At 39.6% G+C, this 20,624-nt stretch overlaps 2 protein-coding genes across 13 annotated transcripts in view; both read left to right on the forward strand.

The window, feature by feature from the left end:
- kcnip3b (Kv channel interacting protein 3b, calsenilin) overlaps nucleotides 1-16,364 on the forward strand; it is a 52,562-nt gene extending 36,198 nt beyond the window's left edge. Inside the window, exons 1-8 of one of the 9 annotated variants that reach the window (XM_046387924.1) lie at nucleotides 1,581-3,228; nucleotides 10,802-10,804; nucleotides 11,402-11,526; nucleotides 11,631-11,700; nucleotides 12,590-12,768; nucleotides 13,106-13,210; nucleotides 13,356-13,418; nucleotides 15,140-16,363. In XM_046387924.1, coding sequence (XP_046243880.1) covers nucleotides 3,123-3,228; nucleotides 10,802-10,804; nucleotides 11,402-11,526; nucleotides 11,631-11,700; nucleotides 12,590-12,768; nucleotides 13,106-13,210; nucleotides 13,356-13,418; nucleotides 15,140-15,187 — 699 coding nt within the window. In that variant the 5' untranslated portion in view covers nucleotides 1,581-3,122 and the 3' untranslated portion in view covers nucleotides 15,188-16,363. Of the gene's footprint in view, nucleotides 1-1,580; nucleotides 3,229-7,239; nucleotides 8,672-10,801; nucleotides 10,805-11,401; nucleotides 11,527-11,630; nucleotides 11,701-12,589; nucleotides 12,769-13,105; nucleotides 13,211-13,355; nucleotides 13,419-15,139 lie in introns of those variants that run through there. The other 8 variants (XM_046387923.1, XM_046387917.1, XM_046387919.1 and 5 more) reach the window with 8 other exon arrangements.
- A 636-nt stretch (nucleotides 16,365-17,000) lies between these two features.
- slc23a2 (solute carrier family 23 member 2) overlaps nucleotides 17,001-20,624 on the forward strand; it is a 33,198-nt gene continuing 29,574 nt past the window's right edge. For 2 of the 4 annotated variants that reach the window (XM_046387926.1, XM_046387927.1), the window contains exon 1: nucleotides 17,001-17,355. The gene's annotated coding sequence lies outside the window, so the exon portion shown is untranslated. The remainder of the gene's footprint in view (nucleotides 17,356-20,624) is intronic. The other 2 variants (XM_046387929.1, XM_046387928.1) reach the window with 1 other exon arrangement.

Consider the following 20,624-nt stretch of genomic DNA (forward strand, 5'->3'; position numbering starts at 1 on the left):
AAATGTAACCCCAGAACTCACAGATTTTCCCTTAAAGCATTGGATAATTCTCTGATGCCTACTTTAATGGTGTGTGTGTGTGTGTGTGTGCGCGCGCGCGCGCGTGCAGGTGTGTCTGTACGTTTGCATGTGTGTCTGCACGTTTGCCTGTCACCTGATCCACTCTCCTGCACAAAGTACCAACTCAAATGTAAATTTGACCTTCAGGATGCTTCATGCTCTGTGAAGACTAACACCGCAGACTTTATATTATTAAGGAGTAGTAACCGAGACTTAAAATGGATTAGTGATAAAATGGGTGATTCTGATTTTTCTGTCGAGGCATAAGAAGCACAGAAAGAGCAGGGGAAGCTCCCCCACCACTGCCTTACCACAAAGATATCGATCTCTCTCACTCTGGCCTCCCATGTGTGTTTCCTATCTCAAACTAAGTCAATGCATTAACACACACACACACACAGATATATCTCCATTGCCCAGCTTATCTTGATGCATTAGCAAGTGCAGAGTCATCAGTTACCCTCTTCTGACCTGCTAAACACAATCACAACCACATTTAAACACACTCATTCTCACACACGCTAATAAAAATTTTTCCATGTTATCTACGCCAAACTTGTTGCACATATTTCATGGATCATTGTGATTTTTAGGTAATAACAGCATAAAAAGACATTTATAACATCCAGGGTTCTTCTTCACTCCAACACTTTGTCCAGTTTTAGATTAGATTCAACTTTATTGTCATTACACATGTACAAGTACAATACAACGAAATGCAGTTCACAGAGAACAGGAAAAACACGGCTGAGGAGGAGCTGAGTGTTGGAAGGTGTTGTGTCGCGCCAGCTTGTACTTGTGTGTGGATACGCACGTTACACATATTTGGTTATTTTACTTCACTCCTCATCTGCATATTGTAGGTGAAAGAGAAGATGCAGACCCTTGTGAGGCTGCCCCCACTTTCCAGAGTTAGAAGATGATAACTCGTGTCATAAATGGATCACTAAGTACAAACCCAGGATTCTACCTCTGTGTGAGGTGACTGTCTTGTTGGAAATCAAACAAATGACATCAAGGAGATGCTAAAGTGCCTCTCAGTTTATTCATTGGCCATTGCAGTATGAGGGTCGGTGGTCCTTTTAAAGGGAGCCTTCTTATAATCTGTTTATGGCTGTAGGCTCTCAAAGTTAGATATAGCACGTATGAACTGCCATTAATTCGTAGTAGAATATTTCAAGTTGTTGTATTTTGCGTTCAGTTGCCCATTGTCAATTATTGCTAAAGAACAAAACAAAACATCGCTTTAAATTGGAGTTGAAACTCATTTTTTTCATTTGACAATTCTTTAAAGCTGCACCCCATTCAAAAGGTTTCTGAACACGGCCTTGAAGAAGTGTATGTGGTGGTAGAAAAAGGAGAGATGCTTGGGAGCAGAAAAGCGATAGAGGGAGTCGAGTAGAAGGGGGAGATAAAGTCTGTGGTTAGCCAAAGTTATGGAATGACAGAGGGAATGGAGGGAGGAGGAAGAGGGGGCGGAGGGGGGAGGAAGGGGCGGCAAGCTCCAGGGCGCAAAAGCGAATCAGATGGACAAATAGAGAGAAAGGAGAGGTGCGGTGGAGTAGCGCAGGTTTGGGTTGGACTGGGCACTTCACTTTTAAACCTCTCTGAGTGAACCAAGGGAGGAAAAGTTGCAACTAGAAGCAGCAACAGATAATTTCAGGAAGCTGCAGAAAGAGAGACAGAGAGAGAGAGCGAGAGAGAGGGAGGGAGAGTGATGGAAAAGTATGTGCGGAGGAGGTAGACACCGGGGGAGGTTTCATTCCCCACAGCTCCACTCAGTTTCTTAGGATTTCCCTCCCTGGACACATCTGCTGCTGCTGCTGCTGCTGCTGTCTTCTCTCCTGAGCCACACTCTTCCATATCTGGAGCTGAATTTGGACAAACACTGAAGTGGACAGAATCGGACTGGACAGCAACGTAGAATCTATATTTAACTAGCCTGTTAACTGTGCCGAGAAGGTGTTTGGTGGACCTAAGGATGACTTTTGTGAGAGAAATTCAGCAGAAGAAAGCAGAAAAAATGGTTTACTCAGCTGATTTGAAACTTCAAAAGTCTTATGAGTAAATGATGAATGTTTTTTGATTGTTCTGACAGTTCAGCCTTGTTCTAAACAGTTTTGACTTTGCATGAAATTCCACTTTTTGTATCTTGACTGACAGGTGTCTTATAAACGATCATCTCGTCTTGCCTATTGTGAGCAGTTGCCCCAAAGAGCAGACGGTCAGATTGTCTTTGGTTTGCAGATAAGGAGTATTTACAGTATGTTTTTGTTTCAGAGCTGAGGTTTCAGAAACTGCTTGTGTGGTCGTCGCACATAATGGGGTAATTAACTTATAATTGCTAATGTTGTGTTCGCTGTTTCATGGCATGGAAGATGAGAAGGCTTTGGCGTTTCATGTTCTGTTCTCTGATGATTTGTATTTCGGTAAGTCAGTTATTTTCACCTGTAATTTCTCCCACATAATGGGGCCAAAATCATGAAAAGGGCCATAAATCCTGTACTGAATTCTTTACTTATTCCTAAACAAATTTTCATCTAAAACCACAATGTGATTTCTGTGTATAATCTATGACGTGAGGACTGATAAAAGCTTTTTGGATAAAGAGGGTGAGCAGTAACTTGTGTCTCTTAATCTGAGCTTCTGAGAACGCGTGCAGGAGGCGAAGTCTGAAAAGTGACTCTAAACGTCTTGTTTAATGCGCTATAATAAATGACTCATGACACAACCCCCATTTTCCCTCATGGGTCTAGAGAGGGAAGTTTTCCATATATGTCAGCTTCCTCATATTTTCCACTTCAGCATCAGTGTTGACATTGGAACAGTCTTCATCCAGCTCGTTGGCCTTGCTCTCATGCTGTCTCCTGGGCCTGGAAACAAACCCATGCTGTCACCCACCAGCCAGACTGATTCCTGATTGCCGTCTGTTGAAAACACTTGTTGACTTGCCGGAGCCCATCTTTACGCGGGCCCGCCCAGGTTTTCTTTTGTCTTTCTCCCTCGGGCCAGGCCTTGTCGTGCAAGCTTGGCCCTGAGTGGGCTCCCCCTGTCCTGAAGTCATGGGGATCCACGGCATGGAGCTGTTTGCCATTGGCGTGGTCATCATCCTTTTCATGGCAGTTCTCAAGCAGTTTGGCATCTTGGAGCCCATGTCCTCATTTGAAGGTAAGGGCCCATCTGCGGCCTCTTTACTGGCTAACAGGCGCCTGAGGTTTGGTGCTACCGTAATCTATGCCGTGGCTGTGTTTATGTTGACTCATCACTTCAGTGGATTACACCTCACTTTAACTCCTCTATTTAACTTTTACTGCATAAACAAGATATAAACATTTCTAAATGGTTTATAAAACGCTGTGATTTAGCTATATGCACATATAAAAGGCTTCATACACAGCATTCGAATAGATTCTCCAGCAAAGACATATTTCATATGATGAAAGTTTTACTATGTTGTAATTTAATAAAATTAATAAATGAACACTCTGATATGCATATAACGACATTGTAGTGTGTTATAAACCGTTTATTAAATGTTTATATACTGCCTGTTGAGAGGAGGGTAAAAGTCATGTGTCTTACCGATTGACATTTAGTTTGTATTTTGAATTTGTAAATTCAGGTTAATTAAAAAAAAAAAAAAACCCTCACAAAGCTTGCCAATGTAAGCCCAAATTCTTGTTTAGATATGTCCTGCCGTACTGAGACCTGCAGCCCATTAAACACAGCTTGTTTATGCACCCGTTCACAGAGACTTTTGATCACTTGTTTCCAAAAAGGAGAAGATTTTCAACATTAAATGAAGAAAAGACTCAGTCTCATTTTTACACTTTGCCTGCACTAATGAGAAACATTTTTGAGTTTTTTTGAGTGTAAGTTTGGAAAAAAAAAAGTAAAACTGATTTGCCGCCTTGTTTTTCCATATACAGGATTCTTTGAATAAGAATATCACAGCAATGTTACATGATAAACTACCCAGCAGCTTCTTAAGTAGTTGAAATTTGCTGAAGAACACTATACCAATGCAATAGTACCATATTATTTTTTTCTGTATTTCTTTGATATTTTAAAGTGGACTATCAGTAAATCTTTTTATGGCACCAGAAAAGGTTAATGGGATATTTTATTTTGCCTATTAAGAGGTATACCATAAAACCTTGATGGTCCAGTCCTTATATCTGTGACATTAAAAGAGACCATCAGACGGTGCTCTTTGAATGATGCAGTTCCCTTTGATTAGCGTTTTGGGCTGAAGGCCAGCCAGTCAGAGTGCCCTGCAGTCAGCGTGCCAAGACAATTACAGCAGGAAGGCTCCAGTCGGCACATTAGTGCTTTTCATATGGCTCAGAATCATAAGCGATAAATTCAACGAAAACACCAGTAATGTCCTTTCATAATTTATCACTCCTCTCAATCTCCAATCTTCAATTCCTCCAGTACCCCCCCTCCCATCCCAACCTCCCCTCCTCCTCCTTTCCTCCCTCTGTGGTAGGGCCTACACCCTTGGTCTAGCATTACTTCACATCAATTATACATGCGGTATCGAACAGGCTTTCTCTGAGGCTGCCTAAATATGGAATCTGGAGTACTCCTCCAGGACCCTGAAGGACACTGGCCATCCCTCAGTAGCCTCCGAAATTCTCGTCATGTGTTTTCATCCTGATTCCTGCCACTCCATTAGTTCATCATCTCCTCAGTGGGACTAATTTACCAACTGTAGTGTCATTGTCTCATCTGATGGAGGATCTTCTCACCGACTTTAACATATTTAACTTTTATGGCAGCAGGTATTTTTACACTGAAGGTGTCTATACAGTCTCTCACAAAAAATGTTCACCTGTCTGCATTTAGGGAAACTGTTGAAAAGCAACTCATCAAGCTGCTGTGCTCCTTGCTGATTAGACTGGATAGCAGATAACAGACAGCACAGACCTGCTCTGAGTACTGTTATCCAGGGTCTTTCTGTGCTGCCGACTCATCTCTGCAGTTATTATTGAGTTTGCTGCTCTGTGAACCTGCATCAGAGTGATTGACCTTGTTGTATGTATATGGTTTGGGAGTGATTCACCTGTATCTCTGACACTGACATGAAGAAGAGTTTACTTTCTATGATTAGGCAATTATTTTATCTATTAATCAGTAATTTATTTGGTTCACAAAACTTAGAAACTTTCTAGAGTCCAAGCTGATTTTTTTGTTAGGTTTATTTAATTATTTATTGATTGTGTGGTCTGGCCAGCATCCCAAAGCCCAAATATACTCATGTTATTCTAAGGAAAGCAAAAGCAAATTCTTGCATTTAAAAACCATCAAAAGCCCAATTAGCTGGTAATCAACATACAGCTGCAAATTAATTGTCAGTCACTCTAAATGATTCTGATGAGAAATGAATTTTCTAACAGATAAATGTGCTCAGTACAGTACTGATTAATCGTTTCATTTCTTTATACAATTAGGTACATAATATTTTTTAGGCTGATTGTGATTCTTTAGCCTTTTTGTTTTAAAATATGATTAAAAAAAATGTGGTTAAAAAATAATTATAAGAAAGTAAATTCAAATGACTTGCATTTGAATGTAGGCAGTTAGAATTGACCCCAAACTTGTTGGTAAACTGGACTGAAGCTAAATTAATAGTTTAATGTCACTATAAAATGACGCATGTTCAAGAAGAAATTGTCAGTAAATGAATCAGTTAAAAGATTCCTGCTGACCAAATGGTCTTTGATGTATACCATCACTTCCTGTCAACAAGAAAACGCAATAAGGCAATTGAATACATTAAATGACTTTATACTTCTGTCCAATATAAGCAAAGCTTGACTGAAAAAATTCGTTCTGTTTATCATAACTTCACTTGGATGTGGGAGCTCCACTGTATGATGTTTTAGATTCATCTGCTGAAGGAAAGAGGAAAGATTAACGAGGAAAAGGAGTAGGTGCAATTTTAAGAATTAATAAATAATTTAATGTTTATGTGAAAAAAAATTGACAAATAGGATGATCTTTTTATTTTCCACATTTAGCGTCAGCAGTTCATTAAACGTTCTTTATCAGTCAGCAGACCAGTAAGGTTGGTTCGTTGCATTATTGATACCGTCGGCACATAAAAAGTCTCATAAAAAGATTCTTTAATGCTGCTTCTCTAAAAATTGACACTCCGTCTGTGTGTGTGTGTGTGTGAATTTGTGTTTGTCCATACGTGTGCATGTTTAAAATCCAGTTAAATGATCTGATCGAAAACCAAACTGCTGGCCTTTGATTGTTTCAGTCTCGTCCTGTGCTCTGATGTCGATTCTGGGTTCAGTTCACCTTAGTCCTATTTTGGGCTGACATCTGATGCCAGAGGTAGCCTTGCCTTTAGAAGTGTACAAGCCCTATTCTGAGATTCTGTGATACCAATATCTGGTATTTTTACTCCACATCTGACTCTTACACAGGATATTTTAGTGGTGAGAAACATCATTATACTGTTATACTGTAAAGAGATGGGGCAGGGAACAAGAAGTTTTATTTGTTTGTCTGACTTGTTTGCGAATTTCCACATTTATAGCACTGATCACTTAACAGATGATTCATAATGTGTAACAAAGATTACATTTGTCCATTCAGACTGATAAAAACATCCATCCATGCATCCTGCTATTCATACACCTATTTCCTAAAACCGCAAGTTACAGAACTTAATATAGATATTGTTACTTTAATCACAAACTTACTAATGTGCAATGTCAGGAATGAGCCTAACAAGCAGCAGCAGGTGATTTGAACACTTTTTCTTGCACAGGGTTTCACCTCTCAGGCCACATACAGTCCATCCTAACTTAAAGTCTGTTAGGGGTGTATATGTACAGTACATCCTGAGTGGAAGTGTGCAAATAACACAGAATATTCAGTTAAAAATGTATTATGTATAGTCTAACATAACATAATGTTCTCCTAAAAGATGCTTGAATTGAACAGCAATCAAAAAAGCAAAATGAGCAAAAGGACAGTGCTTTTAAGCCAGGTTTAGTGTATTAATAATACAGACATTTACATTAAAATACTGTATCTATCTAGACTTTACACCTTCTTTATTGGTACAGTTTGGGACTTGGTATATCATGAATTTAAGCAAAGCCTTACAGGCTGGCAAGCAGGTACTGATATCAGATATCAGATATCAGAAGTGTTGGAGGTTCAATGAAATACTGCAGGGCTAATGACGGGAAAGCAGGAACAGGTGAGAGAGCGGGCAGTAACTGTCAGATAACTGCAGGACAGGAGGGAGTGGCTGGATGTGGAAGTGAGACAGGAGAAATAGTCACAGGGCATCTGGTGAACATGTAGAAAATGGCACTGAAAAAGTTTGAGGAAGTGGTAGCATGTCAGGAGGGAGAGACAGAGAGGCAGTCTGTGATTGTGTTTCACCTATTGAATGAGAGGTGTAAGGACAGCACAAAGGGCTTTAATTGTGAATAGACAAAGAAGAATTTCCCACACAGGGGATGAAGTTACCTGTTCACGTTGTAATATAAACCAAATGTGGTCTCTGTTCCTGTTGTTTCATCAGTCTCCACTAGAGGGAGTGTTTGCTGACTTCTTCCCTTTATTACATGATTGTGAGTGTTTGACACAGTATTAAATCTGTGTTATGGACCCCAGGAGACACAAAGGAACAATTAGAAAGTGGATCAAAGAGCTCACTGGGAAAACAGGATTCAGGACACCTGTTGACCCGTGTCACCACCATCTCTGATTCCTCAAAGGCAGACCTTAATTATCAGACAATCAAATGAAGGATGTGAGATGGGGGAAGATGCATGAGCCATTCAGGCCGTGGACAGTTTTCTGACACATATCACCTCTGGAAGGTTGGATATCATTTTGTTTTTGTTTGGTTGTTTGTTTTAATTTGACAACAGTTTTGACACCAGCTGGAGGAATACTACCCATTTGAGAAATCGAAAACAAACTGTATGCCCGTGTGAAAACCTACATGTCTGATGCGAGACTATCTGAGCCTTCTCTTTTTCTGATTGGATTTCCCATGGATTAACGTAGTGGTCCAGATTTTGTGTGTTTATTTTATGAGTCTGTCTCTCTCCCTCCCTCCCTCTCTCTCTCTCTCTCTCTCTCACTCAATAATCTGATCCACGTCACCTTTATAAATGAGTTGGACCATCATCAGATTTTGCTCTTAGTTGTGGACAGTATCCGAAAAGGTCCATTAGAGCAAGAGAGAGGATGCGAGGGGAAAAAAAATGGAGTCAATTAAAAAGGCAGGAGGGTAGAGCTAAATAGGGTAACAGAAACTACAGGGAAAAAATTGTGACAGAAAAGAGTGATGAGTGAGTGACACTGTTTCAGAGAGAGGACGGGGAAAAGAAGAAGGGCAGAGAGAGACTGGAAGAGACTGATGGATTGAAAGAAAGGTATATAGAAGGTACAGTAATGAAGGACTAGAGGAAAATAAAGAAAAGGACCGTGGAGGAAAAGGCAGAAGACCAAGGAAAGATGAGTGTGAGGTGGGAGACGGAGGGACTCCAGACTGTTGGCATCGTCTGCCTGGTGATCATGTTCCTCAAACTGATGCACCTGCTGGGCCTTATCGACATCACTGAGACCGGTGAGACAAACCGGGAGAGGGGAAATGAGGAGAAGGATGACATGGAGCGAGGAGGCTGGAGGGATATTTAAAAAAAAATTTTAATCCACTTGTAGCTATTTGTGAATGCTGTTTGACTCAAGTCTGCATAGCAGAGGAGAGGCTTAGGAAAAGTTTTGAGTCACTCACAAAGATGAGACAAGTCCAAACTGTGAAAATAAGACATTTTTTGTTTATCTGTTGTTCAGTCACAGAATCATTTCAATGCCTGTTATGAAAAAGAAAAAAATCTTTTAGTATTTGTCTCAATACTTCTTGACTTCCCCAGCCTGCCTTTAGATGTCAGCCCCAAGAACATAAATTTTAACAGGATTACAAGGAGTAAACAGGAGAGTGCATCTGTTGGGAACTGTTGTCAGCAGGACGTGAATACATATCTGATGCTTTAATGAGTGTTTACAGCACCAGCAGCTCATACCTTTAAAATTAGCTGAGTTATGTTTACTGAGTAAAGTTTTACACATTACCGAATTATAACAGGGTGGGTAACTTGTTTTTTTATGTTGTGATTAGTTGTTACATTTACACCCGGTAGCTGTTAGATACTGTGAAGCAAACAGAAACTGAACTGCAAAAACTGACATTAGTCGATAGGTCTAGCTAGCGTTAATGTACGAACCGTTTACAGTGAAGCGTAAAAGAGAAACTTGATAAATGTTGTTTATTTAACGATGTCGGCTGTTGATTTTACATTACATTTCCCTACATAACACGGCATAGTTTAAAGTATGGTATGCCACAAACATTACACTAAGTTAAATGAGTAAATAACAGCAGTTAGGTTAGCATTCAGACATTTTCCTCTCATTCTAAAAACTATGAATCAAGATTGAACCACATATCTCTCCATGAATGCAGACATGAATAAAACAAAGTTTGCCAATACGTATATTTGCAGAGATATGAAGGTAGGCTAGCTTTTTATGTTACAGCGAATACGGGGAAACATAATTAATGTTTCTTCACTGAACAGCGCTACAGATCTAGTAATGAATCAGCTTATAAAAGACTCAAGTCTTTACTAGCTAAGACATTTATTATGTTTTAATGGTACAACCTGATTTAGTAAATCACTTTTAAACTAGCTAGTGGGCTGGTTGCTAAACTTAACTTACGAAGGACCAGTGAGGCGCGCTGATGTGTTTATAACAAATTAGTTTATTGATTTCACTGGAGCTCAGAGGAACAAGAAATACCAGTCAAAACTTGTATGATCAATCATTAGGTTTACACTTAAAAATGTATGAAGTATACCAGAAGAAGAATTATCGAAAGTGTACTGTAACTATCACACGTATTGACAAGTTGATCTCTGTTTTTTTTAATCCCACCCTTTAAAATGATGTTGCAACTGAAGACCAAGCATGTGTTACATCTGTGCCTTTGTGGTTCAGGTGCATTTCTTTTTAAATCGCGTACAAACAAACAAGCAATAAATAAATATATATATAATTGTCCCTGGCTTGGATTCCAACTGATTTGCACGTTAATGACTTGTACGTGTTCACATCTTCAAAAGAGCTGTGAAAAAAAACGCTAGTTATTTCAAGGTCGCCAGTCAACTTTAATGCTCAAGGGTAATATACTGTTCAGTCATCATTACATTTGAGATCAAACTTTCATGTGTTTGGCGTAGAGCGAGATGAGAGACCTACTTTTTATTTTTATCACTGGGAGTATTCATCTAGTGAAGGAGGTCAGAGGTCGCCTCCTGCTGTCTCCTTCTCACTTTGTGTGGGTTTGATTATTTTAAATGAACCTTAAAGAAATGGTCCAATATAACATAAGAGTGTATCACTTCTCTCTGCTGTAGTTTTGGTTTCTGTTTCACAGCAGCTTATATTTCACTGCTCTGCTGGATGCTTTATCAGAATGTAACTGGAGTGTTTTCCTCTGGACCGCTCAGCTCCCATCATGTAAACCTCTCAGTGTCTGGTCTGACTTGAATTGTTTTCTTTGTTTTGTTTTGTTTTGTTTTTCTTCCTCTTACTATCACTCTCTCACTGTTCTCCATTTACTCTCTTCCACTCCATCCTGGTTTCAACATCCCTCCTCCTCCTCCTCCTTCTCCTCCTCCTCCTCTGTCTAAAGATGGTGAGTATAGCAAAGGTAGAGAACAAACAAATTTTAAGAAAACCTCCCTTCCTCTTTCTGATTGTTTTCTTTTTCCTGGTCATGCAGTGCTTTCTCTTAGTGTGCGTGAACTGATAATAAACAATGCAGCAACCCTTACTCTGTGATTTGCTCTGTGAGTAAAAAGTGACTTATATTGAATTGCTCAAATTCTGATTTTCTTGAGTGGCTTTTTCCCTTTTTTCTTTTTGTTTTAAAAGTTAAACAATGATTGTTTGATGACATTTCTGCCACAAAGAAAGTACCTCCTCTTCTTTTTAACACCCTTATTTGCCAGCCTTTTGCTCCTTTACAATTTTTTTGCTAAATCTCTCTCTCTAAACTCGCACGTTTTTCCCACCTGCTCTACAGCAAATGGCTCCTTACCGAATGTGTGATCCCACCCCTCCCTGAATGTTGACCTGCATCCACACACTCAATGTCTGCCCCATCCTCCCTTTTTTTCTCTTCATCTTTCACTCTCTCTTTATCACTTCTCTACTATCGTTCTTTCTTTTCTTTCTTCCTGTCTGTCTATCCATCCCTGTCTCTCTCTGTCTCTCTCTCTCTCTCCCACAGACAGCAGCGACAGTGATTTGGAGCTGTCGACGGTGCGCCATCAGCCGGAGGGGCTGGACCAGCTGCAGGCTCAGACAAAGTTCACCAGGAAGGAGCTTCAGTCTCTCTATCGAGGCTTCAAGAACGTACGTCCAGCTGCTATTAAGTTCTTCACTCCATCACTATGCTTTATATAGACCTGAATTATTCTGATATCTAGTATCATTTTTTTTCTCCCTCTCTCGAGCAGGAGTGTCCCAGTGGGATGGTTGATGAGGAGACTTTCAAGACCATCTATTCTCAGTTCTTTCCCCAAGGAGGTTAGACATTAAAACATTCTCTCCTCTATTGTATTTCCTTTTTTTTGGAATGTATGAAAATTATCATGCAAGGAGGTTGTGTATTTTTTTCTTTTTACTGAGGGGACGTTGGTCTGAAATGCTTGGGAGAGCACGGGAGGCGTCTTTAACTTTTCCATTTCTCATATTTAGACTCAATTTCAAGGATTTCTCGTGGAATTTTCTTTAAATTGAAAATGAAAAGTTGTTAAAATAATCAAAACATCAAAAATATCACAGTGGTGGAAGAAATACACAGATCCTTTACTTAAAAGTAATAAAACATCAGTGAAGAAATACTCTGTTACAAGTGAAAATCCTGCATTCAAAATCTTACTTAAGTAAAAGTACAGATAGTGTCACCTTGTCACTGTGTTGCATGTCTATGATGTAATGGGACGGAGACAGTAATCCTGCCTATGCATCAGGTGTTTGTTTTGAAGGAGCTACTAAAGTTGAGATCAATATGTCAATTCTGGGAAACAGTATTTGCACTAGACTGTAGTTAGAAGAGACTGAATGTTGTCTCTCTTAAGAAAAAAACTCTTAAAGCATTCTTTTCACCAGTACACCTTCACAATCATTTTATTCAATATTATAACAGACATATGGTAAAATGAAATGTATCATATGGAGTTAACCTATAACTTAATGCCTTTTCAGCACAATCCAACTTCTTCTTCAGAAGTTAAAACAGGCTGTCCTGATTTCCTATAAAGTGAGAGAGAGAGAGCGGGAGGGGAGTTGAGAAAGTGTTGCAATTATTTTTCTTTTTAAAAAGTCAGAACACAAGATGACAAGATGGTTTTCTCTCTGTTGCTGCCTTAGCAGGATATTGCACACTAATGGCCCTGACTCCTTTTGTCCACAGATGCAACCACCTATGCTCACTTCCTGTTCAACGCATTTGACATCGACAGAAACGGTTCAATCCGCTTTGAGGACTTCGTCATCGGCCTGTCAGTGCTGCTCAGGGGGTCCGTCACTGAGAAGCTCAACTGGGCCTTTAACCTTTACGACATCAATAAAGATGGCTACATCACCAAAGAGGCATGTCTGGGTGATGGGATATGCAACCTTTTGAACTACAAATTAAAATAAAATATTGAATTAAATTGGATTAAAATTCAATTAAATCTATTTTAAAAAAGCACATTTTGACACAATCTGTGAAATTTTTCTGGGTTTTCTAAATTACATTCTGGTTAATGTTAAGTTGTAATTTCACAAACAATCCAAAATCTGTTGTCTATGTTTGTCTGTGTCTATGTTTGTAAAGTCAGTAAGCCAGTTTCATTCACAGATGCTATAATTTAAAATCTAGCCACATAAAACAATAAATACTTGACTGGACTCTTCCACTTTGCTTCTAACCTCTTCTTTTCAGGAGATGCTGGCGATTATGAAGTCGATCTATGACATGATGGGCAGATACACCTACCCCAGTGTGCGAGATGAAGCACCCTATGAACACGTGGACAAGTTCTTTCAGGTTCTGAATACACACAAATATCAAAACCCCACACGTTCTGGTTTGCTGCAAGGCTTCTTGTCAATTTCGGGTGATTACAAAAATACCCTGAAAATGATCTGACTAATGTGTCCTTTCTTTCTATTTTGTGAACTCTTCCCTCCAGAAGATGGATAAAAACCGAGATGGTGTAGTGACTATTGAAGAGTTCATTGAGACCTGTCAGAAGGTGACTTTTTCTCCCAGTGCCGCACACACAGATGCACACTGTCATAAACAAAATGCCAGTTCCTCAGCAATACAAATACAGTATTTTACAACAGGTCAAGCATCACTGCAAGTAACAACACGATGTCACTGGTTAATCAGGCACTAAGATTAATCATATTCACACTGATAAAGAATGATTCACCTTTTTGAAAAATACTGCACTTTCCCTTCCCTGAATCATATCCACACTCTTCCCCTGCTTATAATGGTATGGTTTTTTTTTTAAAGACTCCAATTTGTTAATGATTTTGAGCTTGTTTTATTAAACTCTCTTCTTAATCTGTCATGGTGCAAAATGCAGCACAATTATGTGACACAAACCAGTGCAGAACCAACGTTCACAGAAGGAAAAGAAAAAAAACACAAAATCTGTTTTAAGTTTTGGTGGTAAAGGGTGTTAATCTCACTCTACTGTTAATCTATTGTTTTTCTATATGGACAGGATGTACAGTAAATACTTATTGTAAGGCAGAGCCACCCATAGTATAGCGAATGCCCCATGTCCATCACCCCAAGAGCAGGACATTTATCTGTTTCTGCATCTTACACCCTCTTATGACTGAGTGGTCTCCATTGAGGAGCCAGTGGTAAAAACACATCCTCCCTTTCCCAGGGTTTGACAACACCTCACACTAGAAATTATGCACACACTCCAAAAGACAACAGTATAATTTCATGTCGGCATGCACTGCATCATTAAATTAAATTATTGTTTTTGCTCAGCTAAACACTGGGAATATTTCCACACTGCTGCAGTCAGGCTCAGTGTTCAAGCTTCATCTGTACTTGTTTTTTAAGGATTTAAGTTTAAAGACAGGAGTTTGTGGTATTTAAAATGGCACTTTCAGTCATCTTAGATAATTTAATGCCCACCCCTCCCCTGAATATACATATATATATATATATATACATATAATCTTATACCTGAAACCTGTACATATGTCCACTAGAGTTTTCTTTATGCCACGACAAACACACATTTAAATTTTAGGAATACATGATTTAGCTTTGCTTAATTTCTTCGAGTTCAGATAAGTCAGTACATCGTGACCTGCAAAACTGATGTTCGCTCTTATGCCAGTCAAACCTCCACTGAAGATGTGTTTCTGTGCTTCCTGCCAGCCTGAAGCTGACAAAACACAAACATGTTTTTACAGATCTGTACAATGCTAACTTATATTTATGGGTTATTGTCTATTAGCTATTATAATCCCAGAAGTGCTTCAGCTAGACTTGTTTCTCGAGTTTTATATTATACGGTGTTATACTGTATATAAAGTTAAAAAACAACAACAACAATACATCACTAAACCACGACAACAACGCATACAAAAACATGTTTTGCTGATCATCCAAATGAAAGATAAAATGGTCTACCTGACCTGCATGGGGCATCAAGTTCATTTCATATACTGACTCAGTTACAGTTAAGGTGGGAGCATCACAGTGTTGTTCATATCCAAATGCAAATGTATAGTGCCAAAAGTCAAATCCTACCTTGAAGCTGACTTTAATTAACTGGACTTTTTAGTGTTACAGGTTATATTCATAATTACTTTTAGGAGATTAGTCTCTTTTGTCTGGGAAGGCAGAACTTGAAACTACATATGTCTGAAATTTTAAATGAACCTGAACTTTTGTTTACTTCAGACATGTGTTTTCTTTATCTTTTTTCTCCAGGATGAGAACATCATGAACTCCATGCAGCTGTTTGAAAATGTCATATGAAGGATCCTCTCATTTGTTTTCCTTCATCATTTACTTCATCATTCCCACATGCACAACTCACACCTAAACACACATCCATGTACTTCAAATTCCACACCAAAATACAACATCCTGGCACATAATATACCTGACACCGGAAAGATACAGGATCCAAACGTTTTTGTTTGTTTTTGGGGTTTTTTTGTATTTCCTCGCCACATTCCTTTCAGTGTATCTTGCAACTGCTTCTGGATCAGAAGGACTTTTACCGACAGAAGAAGAGCTTCCTGAGCAAGATTCCCCATCATCTAACTAGCTTGTTTTATTGTGTCCTAAATGAAGAAACAGAAGAGCTTCTTGTGCTTTCACTCGTCAGACAAAAAGAGACAAGGAATAAAGAAGCTTACTGTACAATAATCCACTGACTTGAGCGCACAACAATACTAGCTTTAACACTAATACACACTCTCTCTCTCACTCACACACACACACAGTTTCTCTTTTATACACACAGACCTGTTTCCTGTTTTAGAGCACTGGATGAAGTGAACTAAGAGCAGCACGAAAAAAAAATCCCAGTGACACACAAAAAAGAAATATGAACTAAGCATGTTTGTCATCAAATATGTGATGTGGAATTAGCTTGCACTACTCTTTTACGACTATGTATTATATGCGCCTGCAATAAAGGCACTGTAGATACCTGCACCTGATACACCGCTGGTGTATGTATATATGTATAGTTAATAGATATATACTCTGTGTTGTACTGGTCTCATCTGTGTTGCACTGGGTGATGGAATAGGACCAGATCTAAATATAGGTTTTAGAAATCTCTGTGTTAATTAGTTTAACGTCATCTTTAGTAGCATTTCCCAACAGAATTTAATGTATTATTCTAATATTTGTCTTATTTTCTGTTTTTGAGGAAATAGAGCTGGTCATATAAGAAATGTGAGTCAGACAAAAGTGAGTACAGAACTATGAGGAAACAGGAGGACTGTTATAACTGTGTGTTCCTGTGCTGAATTAAGGCTTTGTCTTGGTTCTTCAGTATCAACAAGCATGCCGACTCTAAGTGCCACAGTATTATGTACAGTACAGTAGGACCTTTGTGATGTCGGTAAATTAAAGACGCTGTCGACAGCTGTGACTTTTCTTTTGCAATGTGCCCCTTCTCTGCATTTCCCTCTTGCATTCAGATGGTGAATCAGCAAAAACTGCGAGAGCTGACAAGAGAGCCAATAATCAACTAAACAGTAACAGACAAAACTAAAATAAGAATGTTTTGTCAGGAAATGTGAGGTGTGAAATTCATTTGAACACGCTGTGTGTGTAGAGAGTCACACAACACAACAGTATATAAAGTAGTTTAAAGGTAGCACAATCATAAACCTTTTCAAAAGTAAAATGTAACATGTGCATTAACGCAGAAGTAATATGAGGTCCAATTCGTCAGGCTCCGGAAAAATACATTTCTGGATAAATACCTGCTCCAACATGTGTCAATGTGGGTCAAGAAAGGCAGTGCAAATAAACAACCAACCAACAGATGGCAGTGTTGTGGAAAGAGGGATGCTCCCACTCTGACTGCAGGCGAGCAGAAAGACCTAATTTTAACACGTTAGGTGGCCGTGAATGTAAAAATGTAAAGGTTAGGTAACTACACAGTGCCAAAACCAACACAGTGCAGGTTATGCAAGAAAGGTCATTATTACAAAAACTGTTGTAGGTGTTGTCATTGGGATCTTCACAGTGCAGTGAGGGAGAGAGACGGTGCGTCACCATTAGCCCGCGACTGATTGGCTGAGCTTCGGTTCCAAGGAGGAGCAAAAGGTAGACACTTGACGTCAAGGGTGAATGTGAGCATGCGTGATGATGAACGTCAACCCCGTGCGTGGCTTTATGAAAGGCGAAATCCCTCCATGGGAAGAGCGTGAGTTAGTATCTGTTCAGCAGCCCATCTGTTGAAGAGAGGGACATTGTGTTTGAAGAACCAGGCTTGAAGACGGTCTCATCTCTTCCCCGCAGTCCGTTGTGCTCGGGCCTTCCTCCAGCTTCAAAAGTAGGCTATCTTGCCCCCCCCCTCCCCGCGCATCGCCTCTACAACACAAACCACGGGGACGAGTGAAGGGACGTAACGTTGGCCGACAAGGGAAGTGGACTCCGGCTTCTCTTTCATCACACAGGTGAGCACAAAACGTGCCCTTTTTAATCCAGTGAGACAGACTTATCATACATGTGAACGTTAGGAAGCTGAATGTTGAAAAACTCCTGCTCTGGGTGCCGTCTCCACATCGACGCAACCGGCGCTCAGCTGGCGGCGGAGAAAGAGTAACGGGCGAAGATGTAACGTTAACGGTCTCGCCTTCTGTGACAAGCTAACGTTAGAGGACTTCGTGTGCCGGCGTAACCGTGTGGCTGCTGATGCTACAGTGTGACCGTGCAACACAAGGCCCAATTAGTCAGGCTCACGGAAAATACATTTCACGCTTGAACTGTCGCTTATCTCTATGGTGTGGAGGCCAGACGCCTCAAGGTTTGTAGATAAGAGATTTTTATTGTGACTCTAAAACACAACACGCACCGTAGGAAGACTCAACAAGCATCACGGCTTGGCATAGTCCTGTAACGTTGTCATTTGAATTCACGAGACCCCAAAGAGTACAGGCTTGGAAGAAACTACAGCCAAAAGGAACTGGATTACTGGAGCTTATTTTATCAGGATTTATTGGCTCTTGGTGATGGAGTTGTCCTGGAAACGTGACGAGGCAGGTGTGTGTATGCTTACGGTATGTTTGCTGATGTATCCGTCGTAGTCACACACACGTTACCAAACAGACAAAATGTACTGTACTGTGACTGCGGAAGATAACCATGAGGGGGGGCAGTTTTTGGACTAAAAGAGCTTAGCATTGTAACCCCGATGCCAGAAAGCAGCTTGACTGTCTCGACTCCAAATCTAATCAGTCTGTAGTAAGATTTCAAGATGACACTGCTCTTCTCAGTTTAGGCAGAGTGATTTTTCCTTTTTCCAGAGAACAGAAACAGCAGTGTGTTTAGTTTAAAGAGCAAGTGTATGGTGAATCCAACATTATAATAAAAAAAGAAGAAGAAGAAAGTTGCTTGACTACAAATATAGCTGAAGTGTTTGGCTTCTTCTTTCTTTGTTTACTCACCAGCAAATCTGACATTAGCAGATATAAAGCTGCTTTCAACAGGCTTTCATACTGGTATGATTGTGTGCGAATATGTGGGATCCCAAGTCTGTTAGTGATCATAGCCCCTTTGCATAGTGTGCATGACACTAGACTGCTGACTTATATTTAGGGGTCCATGTTGAGAACGATCATAGCTGGCACACGCACGTTAAAAACGCCCTTTCCTCATACCCCCAAGACATTTCTGAGCAGTTGAATAAGCAATTTGGCAGGTCAGTTGGATTTTATGAGCCAATGAATTCTTGTGATTCTGGCTACTGTTTAGTGCTTGATTTTAGACATGCAAGTAACCCATGGGTTTCATGTTGAAATTTCTGTTTAACTTGTTGGAGTGAGTGTTTTTTTGTGACATGTTTGTTCTCTCTCTCTCTCTCTCTTTGTTCACTATTAATTAATCCCTTTAATTCAAGATAATGAAAGCAAAATTGATGCCTGAAGCTAGTCTGAAAATATCCTGTTCGGCGAAGAGATGATAATATGATGATGGGTGCTTTCTGACACAGTTTTATGTTAAGACATATCCAAAGGTGGCCAACTTGTTTTTTTTTTATTTTTAAAGGAAACTTGTGTGATGGGCATAGATGGGTTCTTTCAATTACATTAAGTCTTTCTGAGCACATACTAAGTGTTAAGTATGGCAGTGCAGTCCGTGCACACAACAATGTTTTTGCATGCTGAGTATTTTGCATTGCACCTGTGCCTGCACTTTGTGTTGGTCTTGTAAATTGAAACTTCTGTTATTGCGCAATGGTATATAAGATAGCAAGATCTGTCTCTGGATTGGCTTGATTAATCTCTGATGTTGTACAACATGTCAAACAGCATTGGAAATATTATTACACAGGTAGTGTGTGCAGGCAATTGCAGTCAGCAGTGAGCTTTAAATCTAAACAATAGTGACAGAGCTGCCCATTTGAGCTGAAGATTGTTTTCATTTTCTTTTTTTTTTTTTTTTGGTTTTTAGCATCCTGTTGAGTCATGAACACAGGTAAAAAATTTGACTTGAAAGTTGAAAAGGAAACAAGCCATATAAATGACTGTATAGCATATAAGGTTTTATTTGGCATGTGTTCAGATAATTCAATAAACCTTTGCGACTGTACAAACCTTTTGATTGGTCTCCACCCCCTATGCAAACTTGTCACTGTCTCATATGTGACCAATGAAGGTTAAGGATTTAGTCAGGGAGGACCTCATGGTGCAGTTGTGATGTAAAGGGAGGACTCTGTGGGCAATTGAGATCCCTAGGTGGTGCTAGTGCTGACTGTTAAGGTGCTGGATATAAGATTGACCAGCCTCACTCTTGTCTTTAGGGAAGTTGATCATACAGTGTTGTGTGAATCTTTGTGACTACAGGTGTCAGGGTGACAGGATCTGTGATGAATGTTTTGTTTGGGGACCAGTGTGATGGTGGAGCTTCTGATAAAGAAAGCAACGTCGCTGGCTGTAGACAGCAGGTGTTTTGTTAGTCTTTTGCCTTTAGAGCAACATTGCAGTTGGATGTCTGTTCTTCTAGAGTATGTGTGTCAATTTGAAGGTAATTTTGCCTGAATTAAAAAAAACAACAACAAGATAATGAAATCCAAAACAAAGCTTGTCTGTGCTAAGTACAAGATGAGAAACAACAATTTAAAAATTAGTTATATGTTGATTTATGTGTTGGCTGTACAACCAGCCTTTCCTTTTTTCTTTTGTTTCAGACCAGAACATATAGAGCATGGTGTGTGTGGTTCATGTGATGTACTACATATTTTAACAAGGCATCCTTAAAGGCACCAGGTCACTGACCAGGTGCTGCTTTCCTGTTCTTATAGTCATGTAGATGTACAGCCTTCAATCTGGAAATCAAGCTAAGAAACATAACGTACAACGTTTAGCAGAAAAGGTGTATACAGTGGTACAGTATACATACAAGAAGAAGTTTATTTGCATGTGAGTTCAGCTTTTACAGGTTCTATGTTTGCATGACATTACTGTGGAAATGGTATTTTCAATGTCACGGTGATATACGCATGCACAATAAGTACATCACAAAAGACAATAAATTGTCTTATATGGTCCATGTGGTTGTACCTAGCATACAAACATAACCTTCAGCTGCCCATGGATTCCTACACAACCCTCACAGTAACCAGTTTACTGACTGTCATTGTGAGTTCATTTTTAAAAGTTGGTTTTCATCATTTCACAGTAGCCCCTTTTAGTCACTCTGACTTACAGTAAATGCATGTAGAGTA

Source organism: Scatophagus argus, chromosome 4, assembly GCF_020382885.2.
Source record: "Scatophagus argus isolate fScaArg1 chromosome 4, fScaArg1.pri, whole genome shotgun sequence".
NCBI lineage: Eukaryota > Metazoa > Chordata > Actinopteri > Scatophagidae > Scatophagus > Scatophagus argus.